This window comes from Ylistrum balloti, unplaced genomic scaffold, assembly GCF_031769215.1.
Source record: "Ylistrum balloti isolate Yb309-2 unplaced genomic scaffold, AGI_CSIRO_Ybal_v1 Utg369668, whole genome shotgun sequence".
Classification (NCBI taxonomy): domain Eukaryota; kingdom Metazoa; phylum Mollusca; class Bivalvia; order Pectinida; family Pectinidae; genus Ylistrum; species Ylistrum balloti.
In genome coordinates, this window is record NW_026781915.1 from 2,915,770 (window position 1) to 2,928,796 (window position 13,027).

The 13,027-nt window shown below is 34.0% G+C and overlaps 1 protein-coding gene across 1 annotated transcript in view; it reads right to left on the minus strand.

Moving 5' to 3' along the window:
- The window catches only part of LOC132561569 (titin-like), a 130,975-nt gene that overhangs the window by 59,640 nt on the left and 58,308 nt on the right, over positions 1-13,027 (minus strand). Inside the window, exons 8-13 of the mRNA XM_060226259.1 lie at positions 12,398-12,501; positions 11,852-11,932; positions 11,136-11,250; positions 7,377-7,449; positions 6,231-6,548; positions 4,814-4,974 (exon numbers count right to left, since the gene is read on the minus strand). Coding sequence (XP_060082242.1) covers positions 4,814-4,974; positions 6,231-6,548; positions 7,377-7,449; positions 11,136-11,250; positions 11,852-11,932; positions 12,398-12,501 — 852 coding nt within the window. The remainder of the gene's footprint in view (positions 1-4,813; positions 4,975-6,230; positions 6,549-7,376; positions 7,450-11,135; positions 11,251-11,851; positions 11,933-12,397; positions 12,502-13,027) is intronic.

Consider the following 13,027-nt stretch of genomic DNA (forward strand, 5'->3'; position numbering starts at 1 on the left):
AAGGTCAGTATTTCAGCCTGTTATTTCAGCTGAGGATCTGCTAACTTAACAAATGGTAGCATTTCTTTCCAATGTAAAAGAATATACCCAAAACCCTTGCAGCGCTCAGAATTTCCCTTTAGTCAAGCCCTAGGGTGTTTGACCTAGGAGCAACAGGTTGCTAGTTTGAACCTGAGCTAGTGCAGAACTACTTTCCTTACTCCCTCCTATGATTCAATTAATGACAGATCAAGAAATATATTGTTGTTTTCACAAGTAATGATTATTGTCAAGATTTGTAAACCAAACTTTGCAATGCAACTGGTTCTAAAAAATATCTATCACAGAAAAGCTAGGACACCAGATATTCCTTAGTAAACAGAGTTCATCTGAAAATCTAACACAAATTTATTGAAAGCAGAACCTTCTTCCGTTAAAAAAAACCAGATTTTTAGTGACATTAAACGACTTCAAAAAGAAATTGAATATCTGTTTATTATATTTAACATGTGATGTGAAGGAATGAAATGTTAATGTATGTTGACAGTGATTAAAATTTCTGTCATAGCTTTGGTTTTAACCCATCAGTCAACAATGCATCAATACGTTATGAATCTCAGCTAAAGAAAACAAGAAATGAAATATCAAAAAAAAAAAAATCACACACACATTTTATGCAAAGAAATAAATGATAAAGAAAGATGTTTTAAGTTAAATGGTTTATTCCCATGTAAGTTGACCCAACAAAGCTTTTAATGGTTTTGATTATGTATCTATCTAAAGAGTTAAGCCATTCAGACTGAGAAATGAACATGTTACATGACACACTCTAATTTCTTACATGATGTAGGTGTAGATTACAACATATGATAAAATTTAGAATGACAGCATACATTTTTATTTATAGAAAACAAACTATGAAATGAAACATACTATACCAAGATAATTATCTCCTAGCTTACAACATTTACTGCGTGCTCAATTCATGAATGCTCAATTAAACAAGTTTTGTGGACTGTGTCACCAAGCTATAGAATGTTTGATACAGTCCAATCAGTGCAGGGCCATTGTGTAGGAAACAGTGTGGAAAGGCTCACAAGGGGAGACAACTATGGCTCCTGGTATTGTGCCATATTTGGTTCAAGTATCTCAGTATTACAGTATCATAAGAGAGGAATAGATTACGTGACCTGGTATATACACTATTGTTTACATATGGTACAGGCCAGCATGGAGTTGTTTATTCTTACATAAATCGTTCCACAAGCTACATGCCACACAATCAAGACCAAGTAACTTCTATGATATATATGAAGTGATCCTGTATATTTTGATAACTTTATAAAACCAACATCATTTACTTTGAACTGCAGCATAAAGCTTTCAAATCTGATTGGAAGTAAAGGTTTAGTCTGGTTTTCACTGAATACTATATTTGACCTAAGGTAAAATCATAGCGCTAACACAGAAATTCTAAAATTTGCTATCCAAACAGATAACCTCACAGTAGATCTATCATGTAGTCAAACTGGTTTTACTATGTACTATAAAACACTGTTCTAGGAATACATGCACTTCATTTTTTTCAGATTTTTTCCCCCCACAGAATTAACAAATACCAAACTATTCCTCAGAAACAGACTGATGAGCAAAGCTCTTGTCATTATGGAGAAATCTGGCATTCTTTGGAAACTCTCCCAATCATAGTTCACACTTATAATTTTAGAAATGTTTTTTCCTTCCAATGGGATACCAGAAAAAATGGAAACTATTTGGTCCTTTTCTCAAAACAATGATGGAAGAAGTGTGCAGATTTGTAGGAGTGAAATAATCTCACATACCTGTGATTTCTGATTATCAGGAATCTTCTGAACGTGGCAGCGTTACCTATCCTGTACACTTATCACAATGGCTAGGTAGAGGTGAAAATGTGAAGCCCCACAACATACTGATTGATTCTTTTCATAAAATATTCTGGCTTAACCAACACAATACAAGTCGCTATTTAGCGTTAAAATCCCTGTAATTCCATTCTTTAAACCCTTTCTTATTTGTAATGTGACGACGGCACAAAAGGTATTGTTTCCTAATCTCAAACTACGTATCCGCCAACATTTGGAATGGAATTTTTATTGAAGCATGCTGGAAGCATATATGTTACCCCGTTCAAATATTGGATAGAAAAAATGTTGTCTGTACAATCTTCCAAGTTCATGTACAAACATTTTCTTAGCTTAACATATCTGGCATGATAATGGGGCTCTCAATTATTTACACCTATTTCTGGACAATTTTTCATCCTTTTAACAAAAACTGATGATATAATTTCTATTGAATACATCTTAACTATCATTTATCAAATGATTGCTGAAAACAACTATGATGATTTTTCAAAAACTAAATAAAGTTGACAAAGCATTGAATTTGCTGGATTCCTGCCAGCAAGCACTTACATATCATTATTATGTTAAATCTGGTCTGCAAGTTCCTTGTACAACTTTTGTCCTAAGATTTAACAGCAGTCGAAATAAAGGGTCATTAGGTTACTGGCACGAGACAGGAACAAAACACTAGAGACATCTATAATATCTCAAGTACAAACCAATACAAAGGGTGAGACACAATTAAGGAAAAATTAAATAGTTGTGATACACAGCAGAGCTGGCTTTAGCAGAAGTAATGAAGTAAGCTGTTATAAATAGTATTTTAAGTCTGTGAGTCACAAATGTATTCAGTATGACTTACACCTAAATTCCATCAAGCATCATGTAGAATAGAGTTAGAAGTAAGTCAGGACTGAACTAGTCACTGGAAAACATCGACGTAGGAGAAAAATTACTCTAGATTTGTAGCTTTGCAATTGAAATTTCGATTTAGATACAAAATATTAAAAAGTAATATAGCTAGAAAAGTTTTTTTTATCTAAACAGCAATGTCACTGTATCAGTAGGACCCAATTAAACAAACATGACTAAGAGACATTAAAAAAAATGCAACTCAATCAAACTGATGTTTACATCTTCACTGAAACAACACATTCCATTAACAGGAATGATAAAAGTGAAACAAGTCAGCAACATCTCAATCAAATCAAATCAACAATGAGTAGCTCTCTAATGTTTATACTATGGCAATGTAAATTTGGTTTTGTAAGGGAGCTAACTCTAACACAGATCACAGGTATACCTGGCAGCTAGTATAAACCCTTAATTAAACAACTTATTGCCAACTCAGCAGATTTTCCCAGGTCTACTGTGATTGGCTCACCCAGTAATCATAAATAAAATATTATGGAAATCAAAATTTATCTCGTTAATGTCTTTATTATACTAGGGGAATATATATCAAACTGTGGGTCAACATCTAGCATATAAAATGGTTGCTACACATGTTTTTGTGAGAAAAACAGCAGCCTATGTAAAGTTAGCAGGTAATCGACATATCAAGACAAGAAGTACCCATAATTATTTGTCATAAGTTTCAGAGCTTTTTGACAAGATAGTTAATGATTATTTTTAAATTTGATTAGAACCAGGTAAAGCAGATTAAGGCAAAGTGTTTTTTTATCGTTTCTTTATATGCTAAACAGTCGCAGGTTGCTTTTTCTTCTAGCTTGTCATGACCAGATATTTCACTCTGAGAGGTTGGCAATACTGTTTGAAGTCAAATTTTCTGAGTAAAATCAACAAAACATAAGATTCTTCTTGTCAGATAGGTGTGAAGAAGTGTTTTCTTTGGGGAGATAAGTTGGAAACAAATATTAGCAATTGTAAAACACAAACTTCAGGCTTGAAAAATTCAACAGGTTCTTTGTTTACTTAACATTAACAAGCATTACTTATGTCACATACTGGTAATGGTATTTATCAGATATCTTTAACACTGTTGTACATACACACCAGAACAACTTACAAAGACCTTATTGTAAGTTGAACAAATCACTCCAAGCGTAATGTGACAAATAGACAATATTCTGCTCCTTTATGACGGTGATACTTTATTGAGCGTGACAAAATTTGTGTTACAATAGGACCATAACGTATCTGTTGGTTAATAAACTTTATTTATTTTACAACAATTGCGAAGCAAGTTTTTCCAACATATATTAAACACTCTGGTTGGTTTTAGACAAATATGACAAATTATGTACATAGATATACTGATGTGATTCAGTGTTGAATAGCAAACAGCACATGAATCAGTGCATAGTGTTAGTGCTTTCATTTCCAGCCTAAACAAACAAAAACACTATGGGATCAAAATATGACTTATTAGTCGCACTCTCACTTGAACAAACACTTCTACTGAAAAAGAATTAAGACTTATATGATGTGAAAAAACAATTTTCTATTTATAACAACAGTGACCTATATACCTTAGACCTTCAACCTGAAGAGCAATCCTAGTAAGAACAATTAGTGAAAAAGCATGAAGTTTGAGTGGAACTGGCCAACAGAGCTGGAGATGTTGAGGTAGGACAGATAGAAAAAGAGGTGTTTTCAATATTTAGCTAAATCTGAGTAAATAGTTTGATTTGCAACTATAATGTGAGAATTGGAAAAACACCTAACCATTACTGTATACCTGGAAACTATCGCCATCTGGTGGAAAAAAATTCTTTGCATTATGTAAAATTAGCCCTATAAAACAGAATTCTATATTTCGTGTTTTACAGTGAAACTTACACTTATTGTTAAATTCTTCCTCTTCTTTTAGGACAAAGATAGCGAAAGTTAAAAGAAAGCAAAACTTTCCTAGTATACAGTAGCTGTCAGATATTCATATGGTTCCTCAGTCATGCACCTGCTTATTTAAAGACAACAATATTACTTACAAATACAAGCTTGCCACCAGTTTCCTTATTGAGTTTCTTCATCTCTTCCTTCAGATCAACCAGTTTCTTGTGAAGGTCAACAAGTTCACTGTCTTCTGGCCTAACCTCTTGTTCATTAACCCAGCCCACACTTGACCACACCCGGTCATCATCATCATCACCTAGTAATAAAAAACAAGGACGGTCAGAGATGGGTTATGCTCCCTGATTGGGACAAAATTCAAGTATGAAAAATAACAAAAGGCAATAACTCCTAAATTATGCAAAAGAGAGTGATTTTTCTTGTGCACTGCACTTCTCCTTGCTATGATCTACCTATGATGTTTTATGTTGATAATGGTGTTTATCTCTTGATGCCTATAACTTCTATATATACATGGTTATGGGGTGGGGATTTCAACTATTTCAAAGATCTCACCCAGAGGGATGGGGCAACACCCCAGGGCCAATTCTTACATCATGATTGTTTCTATCTCTTGAAGCTCAGTAATACTATACATGGGATGGGGAAATAAATTGTTTTCAAACATGTTTCCCCTATTGAGCACCTCCCCTCCTGCCCTAGGGGATCCAGATCCACCATTTATACAACACTGATTCCCCTTCACCAAAACATGATTCACACCAAATTTGGGGAAAATCCAATCATTCCTACAGAAGGAGTAGGATGTTAGAGAATTTGCTCTATTTACCCTATAGGGCCCCATCCCTCCATCCCTAGTAGGCTGAGATCCACCATATATATAAATTGATTTCCCCTCACCCAAAGATGCTTTAGACCAAAGTTGGGCAAAATTCAATCATTCCTACAGGAGGAGAAGGCAACAGACGAAGGAAGTCACAGTATCCCTATAGCTTGTTTGGCCCTTCTGGCCAGGTAAGCTAAAAACTTATGCATAATTCAAAGATTACTTCATTTCTAAAAAATATAGTATGTGGATTGAAAGATCATATTGGAAAGACATATTAATTGTTAACACTGACATTTAAAAATAACAATAATGACAGGTGGACAAAACAATACAGGTTACAATAGGATGTAACCTCACAGATATAAACTGACTATCGAGTAACTATACAGAAATAAAGAACCATACCATATCACTACAGTTCTGGACCAGTGAGTTTTTGATATAATGCAACAGCCATGGTTATAATAGTGATAGCACTACTTGAGTTATGCCCCTTGTACTATGCACATTTTCATCACATGAATTTTTCTTACATGATATAGACATATAATGTTGTTCATTTTGTGATTACAGTTTTGGATCAGAAAACTTCTCTCTTTCACAAAACCAGTTAAGGGCTCCTAAAATGCAAGGAAGAAAGGATTTCATGATAATAAGAAATAAATTTTTCAACAGAGCTGAACTAAAGGCGACAAGAAGATAAGATAGAGGAGAAGAATAAGCACCTTTGATTGTCATGAACACAGTATCATCATCCTCTTCCATCACGGAACAGCTTCCCCGTCGATCCAAAGATACCCCAGACTGACCACTACTCCACATTTCCATGAACTTTTCTCCAAAACTGTGTAGGCTTGTGAGGATTTCCTCGTTTTCTTTTGAATATTTTTTATTGTTATTGTCTGTGGCGTGAGAATTTAAAAACAAACTTGCACCCGTTACTGGAATTCTATCTATGGCGTCCTTGTCAAATGGACTTGTTTTAAATGGATAGTGTACTTCTGGCTCTTCACCCTCTGATAAATTACTTTTCTTTCTCTCCTCTGAAGAATAGAAACAATACTTCATTGAATTTTTGAGGTTTTAAACACAAAAGTTGACCATTTGCCATGATTATCTTTCAATTCTAATTGATTCATTGAGAATTGTGACAAGTATATAATAAGCTTTTGCTCAAGCTTAATACAACTGTTATAAAATATCAGTATTTCTACATAAATTTTTTTTTATACTATTAATTTACATTGATCTGTAATCATAGTGGTTGAGAAAGTATGCCTAGGTCTTTGATGCCAAACTTCTATCTCACCATTAGACATCTCACCATTAGACAAAGAATACTGAATTTTATCTTAATTTCAATGTGAAAAACAAATACATCTCCATCAATGTTAATCATGCAATATTTTTCATGACATGATGATTTGCTTTCCACTACATTTCTTTCTTTTTTTCCAAACAATTTGAATTTGACTGTATGGAATCAAATGGAGACATCTCTTCAAATCATTGGATATCAGCTTGAGCATGACCTAAAAACTATCATTAGCAAACATTATCTTATTTAATCACAAATATATTTGTTCTTTGCTTTGCTCTTCAAACATACAAATATTAAGACTTTGGAAAATTGTATCAACTGTTACTGATACACAAGAAATATTCACTCTGATTTTTGGATCTGGCAATTTGTGATAGGCATTCCTTATACATTATGCATAATACACATTACATACTGTCTAGCTGTATGGTACCAAACTGTAATGAACACAGATATATGAAACTACACAAATAGTGCATCAAGTCTAAAATGAAAGGAGTGACAAATGACAGCTGTAGTAGAAAGACAAAGAATTAAGAACAACACTTACCTCTTCTTTGTTCGTAAAGTTGGTGGAAAGGGTCGGGATCTTTAGTAGCTTTACTGTGTAGAGATGATAATCGCTAAAAATAATAACAAAAAAATTGTAACCATGGTTATCTTATCAATGTTCTACTAAATACGACACAAGTATATATACCTTGTTGTAGAAATCAGATAATTTCTCATTACATGTTACCATGGAAACTAGCATTGGTGATTTTTCTGTGCATTATTTATAACAGAAAAATTTTCATTTTCATTTTTATCATAATAAACCAAAGTCCGGTGCATCTCCTGTTTGACTATTATTTACATACATTTTGTGATATTTTACACACAATTTTTGCAGGAAAGTTGACATCGACATTAACAAGATTACCACACATCTTGTACAAACAACTTTGTTTCAAAGGGGTCAATTTTAAGAATACCTAAGGGGCAGGAACAATGTAAGTTCACACATGTATGATCCCTGTCTGAAATCTTTATAACTAAACACAAAACAAATGAAACATACAATCATTACTTCAAAGCAAATGAAAATTAATACTGAAAAAAAAGAAATGAAACATCCAATTATTACTTAAAACTCCAGCTGATAAAATATTTGAATTAACCATCAATATCATCATGAAAGACCTCTTGGAAGAGATGTCACTTGGGCTGGATTAGTGTTTGGTAAGGGATGGTTATAAAAGATAGGAGAAAGACGTAGAGGAGATGAACATTGAAGGTTATGAAACATGGAAGAAAATAGATACAGTAAGGACAAAGTACATGATTAGGATGGATGAGGAAAAGACTATTACACTGGTAGTTGACTAGGAACTTAAAAAAATTTCCAAAAATTTGTATGTGGAGTAAAAAACAAGAGTATATAGGAGACATGTGTTTCCCTATCTAAGATATGGTTTGTGAAGAAGTGGGTAGTGATAAAGGTCCCTTAATGCGTCATATAGTATGTATAAGGAGTATATAAAAGATGTGTTACCCTATATAAGATATGGTCTGTGGAGTATGTAGAGGACATGTTACCCTATATAAGATATAGTCTGTGGAGTATATACAGGACATGTTACCCTATATAAGATATAGTCTGTGGAGTATATACAGGACATGTTACCCTATATAAGATATGGTCTGTGGAGTATATACAGGACATGTTACCCTATATAAGATATGGTCTGTGGAGTATATACAGGACATGTATATACCCTATATAAGATATGGTCTGTGGAGTATATATGGTCTGTGGAGTATATAAAAGACATGTAAGGAGTATATACAGGACATGTTACCCTATATAAGATATGGTCTGTGGAGTATATATAGGACATGTTACCCTATATAAGATATGGTCTGTGGAGTATATACAGGACATGTTACCCTATATAAGATATGGTCTGTGGAGTATATACAGGACATGTTACCCTATATAAGATATGGTCTGTGGAGTATATACAGGACATATTACCCTATATAAGATATAGTCTGTGGAGTATATACAGGACATGTTACCCTTTAAGATATGGTCTGTGGAGTATATACAGGACATGTTACCCTATATAAGATATGGTCTGTGGAGTATATACAGGACATGTTACCCCTGTGGAGTATATAAAGGAATGTTACCCTATATAAGACATGGTCTGTGGAGTATATACAGGACATGTTACCCTATATAAGACATGGTCTGTGGAGTATATACAGGACATGTTACCCTATATAAGATATGGTCTGTGGAGTATATAGAGGACATGTTACCCTATATAAGACATGGTCTGTGGAGTATATACAGGACATGTTACCCTATATAAGATATGGTCTGTGGAGTATATAGAGGACATGTTACCCTATATAAGACATGGTCTGTGGAGTATATACAGGACATGTTTCCCTATATAAGACATGGTCTGTGGAGTATATACAGGACATGTTACATGTATATACAGGACATGTTTCCCTAAGATATGGTTTGTGGAGTATATACAGGACATGATAAGATATGGTCTGTGGAGTATATAAAGGACATGTTTCCCTATATAAGACATGGTCTGTGGAGTATATAAAAGACGTGTTTCCCTATATAAGATATGGTCTGTGGAGTATATATAGGACATGTTACCCTATATAAGATATGGTCTGTGGAGTATATACAGGACATGTTACCCTATATAAGATATAGTCTGTGGAGTATATACAGGACATGTTACCCTATATAAGACATGGTCTGTGGAGTATATACAGGACATGTTACCCTATATAAGACATGGTCGGTGGAGTATATACAGGACATGTTACCCTATATCAGACATGGTCTGTGGAGTATATAGAGGACATGTTACCCTATATAAGATATGGTCTGTGGAGTATATATAGGACATGTTACCCTATATAAGACATGGTCTGTGGAGTATATACAGGACATGTTACCCTATATAAGATATGGTTTGTGGAGTATATACAGGACATGTTTCCCTATCTAAGATATGGTCTGTGGAGTATATACAGGACATGTTACCCTATATCAGATATAGTCTGTGGAGTATATACAGGACATGTTTCCCTATATAAGATATGGTCTGTGGAGTATATAGAGGACATGTTACCCTATATAAGATATGGTTTGTGGAGTATATACAGGACATGTTACCCTATATAAGATATGGTCTGTGGAGTATATAAAGGACATGTTTCCCTATATAAGACATGGTCTGTATATACAGGACATGGAGTATATATACATGTTACCCTATATAAGACATGTATAGTACCCTATATAAGACATAGTCTGTGGGTGGAGTATATACAGGACATGTTACCCTATATAAGATATGGTCTGTGGAGTATATAGAGGACATGTTACCCTATATAAGACATGGTCTGTGGAGTATATATAGGACATGTTACCCTATATATGGTCTGTGGAGTATATACAGGACATGTTACCCTATATAAGATATAGTCTGTGGAGTATACAGAGGACATGTTACCCTATATAAGATATGGTTTGTGGAGTATATACAGGACATGTTACCCTATATAAGATATGGTTTGTGGAGTATATACAGGACATGTTACCCTATATAAGACATGGTCTGTGGAGTATATACAGGACATGTTTTCCCTATATAAGACATGGTCTGTGGAGTATATACAGGACATGTTTCCCTATATAAGACATGGTCTGTGGAGTATATACAGGACATGTTACCCTATATAAGATATGGTTTGTGGAGTATATACAGGACATGTTTCCCTATCTAAGATATGGTTTGTGGAGTATATACAGGACATGTTACCCTATATAAGATATGGTCTGTGGAGTATATAGAGGACATGTTACCCTATATAAGACATGGTCTGTGGAGTATATACAGGACATGTTTCCCTATATACCTATATACAGGACAGTTACCCTATATAAGACAGTCTGTGGAGTATATACAGGACATGTTACCCTATATAAGATATGGTCTGTGGAGTATATACAGGACATGTTACCCTATATAAGATATGGTCTGTGGAGTATATACAGGACATGTTACCCTATATCAGATATGGTCTGTGGAGTATATACAGGACATGTTACCCTATATCAGATATGGTCTGTGGAGTATATACAGGACATGTTACCCTATATAAGACATGGTCTGTGGAGTATATACAGGACATGTTACCCTATATAAGACATGGTCTGTGGAGTATATACATGACATGTTACCCTATATAAGATATGGTCTGTGGAGAAGTAGAAAGTCCTTACTTTATTGAGTTCACTGGTCTCTTCCTTTATGATAGTATTCTCTCCCTGCAGCTTTTGCTCTCCTAAAATCACCTTCACAGTGTCTTGTCGAATCTTTTCGTGCTCCTTCTTCAGTCTGAAATGAAAATAGTCACAATGTAATATTAAAACAAACACAATGTACAAGTAAGGTTATAACGATCACTGTCTACAACAAGAGATCCCACAGGGATCTTGGCACCCACCTTAGTGTAGTACTACAGTCATTTATTATTCTAATCAGTCCCATAATACACAATGCACAAGTAGGGACTAGGGGGAACCTACCTATGAAATTTCAGAAAATTCAATCCAAAACTTCTAAAGAAATAGTGACAACAAAATTTGTCTGTCCAATACAAGATGGCTACCTGTCAGCCATATTATTAATTTAATCAGTCCCAGGATGAACAATGCACAGATAACAATCTAAAACAAAACCAGTTGAAGGTCAAATCTGTTCAATGCTGACTGAAAAGGACTTTAAACTTCTTTGTAAAAATATAAATCTAAGTCTTTGTGTGATTTTTTATTCAAACAAGTTTCACATTATTAAAGATATTACTCCATATTCTTAAGATCTTTTCCTCAATTCTCCCTTTCAACATATTTCAAATGAAATGAAGATAAAATTTAAATTTTGGACAAAGATGAAGATAAATCACACATCTTTTTTTTCCATTACACTTATCACTTACCTGACTATAATCTCCTCTAGTTTTTCTATTTCCTGGGTATCAGTTTCAGTCAGTCGACTGTGTCTGTCTTCACTAACTGGGCTCCTTCCAAGTCTGGTCAAGGCAGCATACTAGGCAAAGAATGGCCAAGAAATTGTGAATCTGATGTATCAATCATATCAAAAACATACTGTAGGAAGTAGGGGTATTACAACAAGAAATCAGAAATTCATCTGCAACAGCAACAGGTGGCACTTCACTAGTAAAAGCTCATTTCAAATCTGAAACTTTGTTCTAAAAATACATCAGGTAGAAACTGAATGTCCAGGTATGTATAATACTTAGTAACTACTTATATAACATTCAATCTATATTAAGATCTCCTTACTTGGGTTTTCAGTAACTAATACCAACAAACAAGTATCTCACAACATTTCACTATTTCCTTATAACTCATGAAAAAATACTTTAATGCATTAAAAATAATCTTTACGACATGTACAAAATTATTTGTTTCAATCACTTAACGATATAACTGTATTTGAATACGCCCCTTTTCATGTGTACTTTTTGATCTTGTACAAACTTACCAAATCCTTTTCAAGGGAAATTTTATCTTTCAACAAGGTGAGTCGTCTGCTTTCTTGAACTGCTTGTGCCTTTCGCTTTTCCTATTAAATAGAAATAATTGATTATTCCAAAAATCAAACAGATGAACTAATTTCAAAATAAGTTCCATTTATATAAACTTGTGAAAATAATGTTAAAAACTACAGTTTTTTCCTTTGAAAATTGAAAAAGTAAACTGAAAATTGAAATCTATGAACTTTTCTCAGATTTCATTAAACTTTTAACAGAATTGGACCTTTTCCCCTGAAAACCAATATTATAGATCATAGAATTGAAAATTCCATATTTTCTCTTTTGTAATTGTTTTTTGTGGAATAATAGTTTTACAAGTATGTGTCCTTGGTTGATGTAATCGAAAGGACCAAACTTAAGAGGCAATAGAACACTACTTCGACAAAGTAGATCATAAAATATCACACTCAGTAGGCAATTAAGTGAACCAAATTCCTGATGGTCAGCAAACACGTTGTTGACTTTCAGAATTCACCAGATAAATACTGAAATAGACACACAGGTGTATACACTGTGTAGACATAAGTATATAAATCAGGATTGATGCAGGAGGTA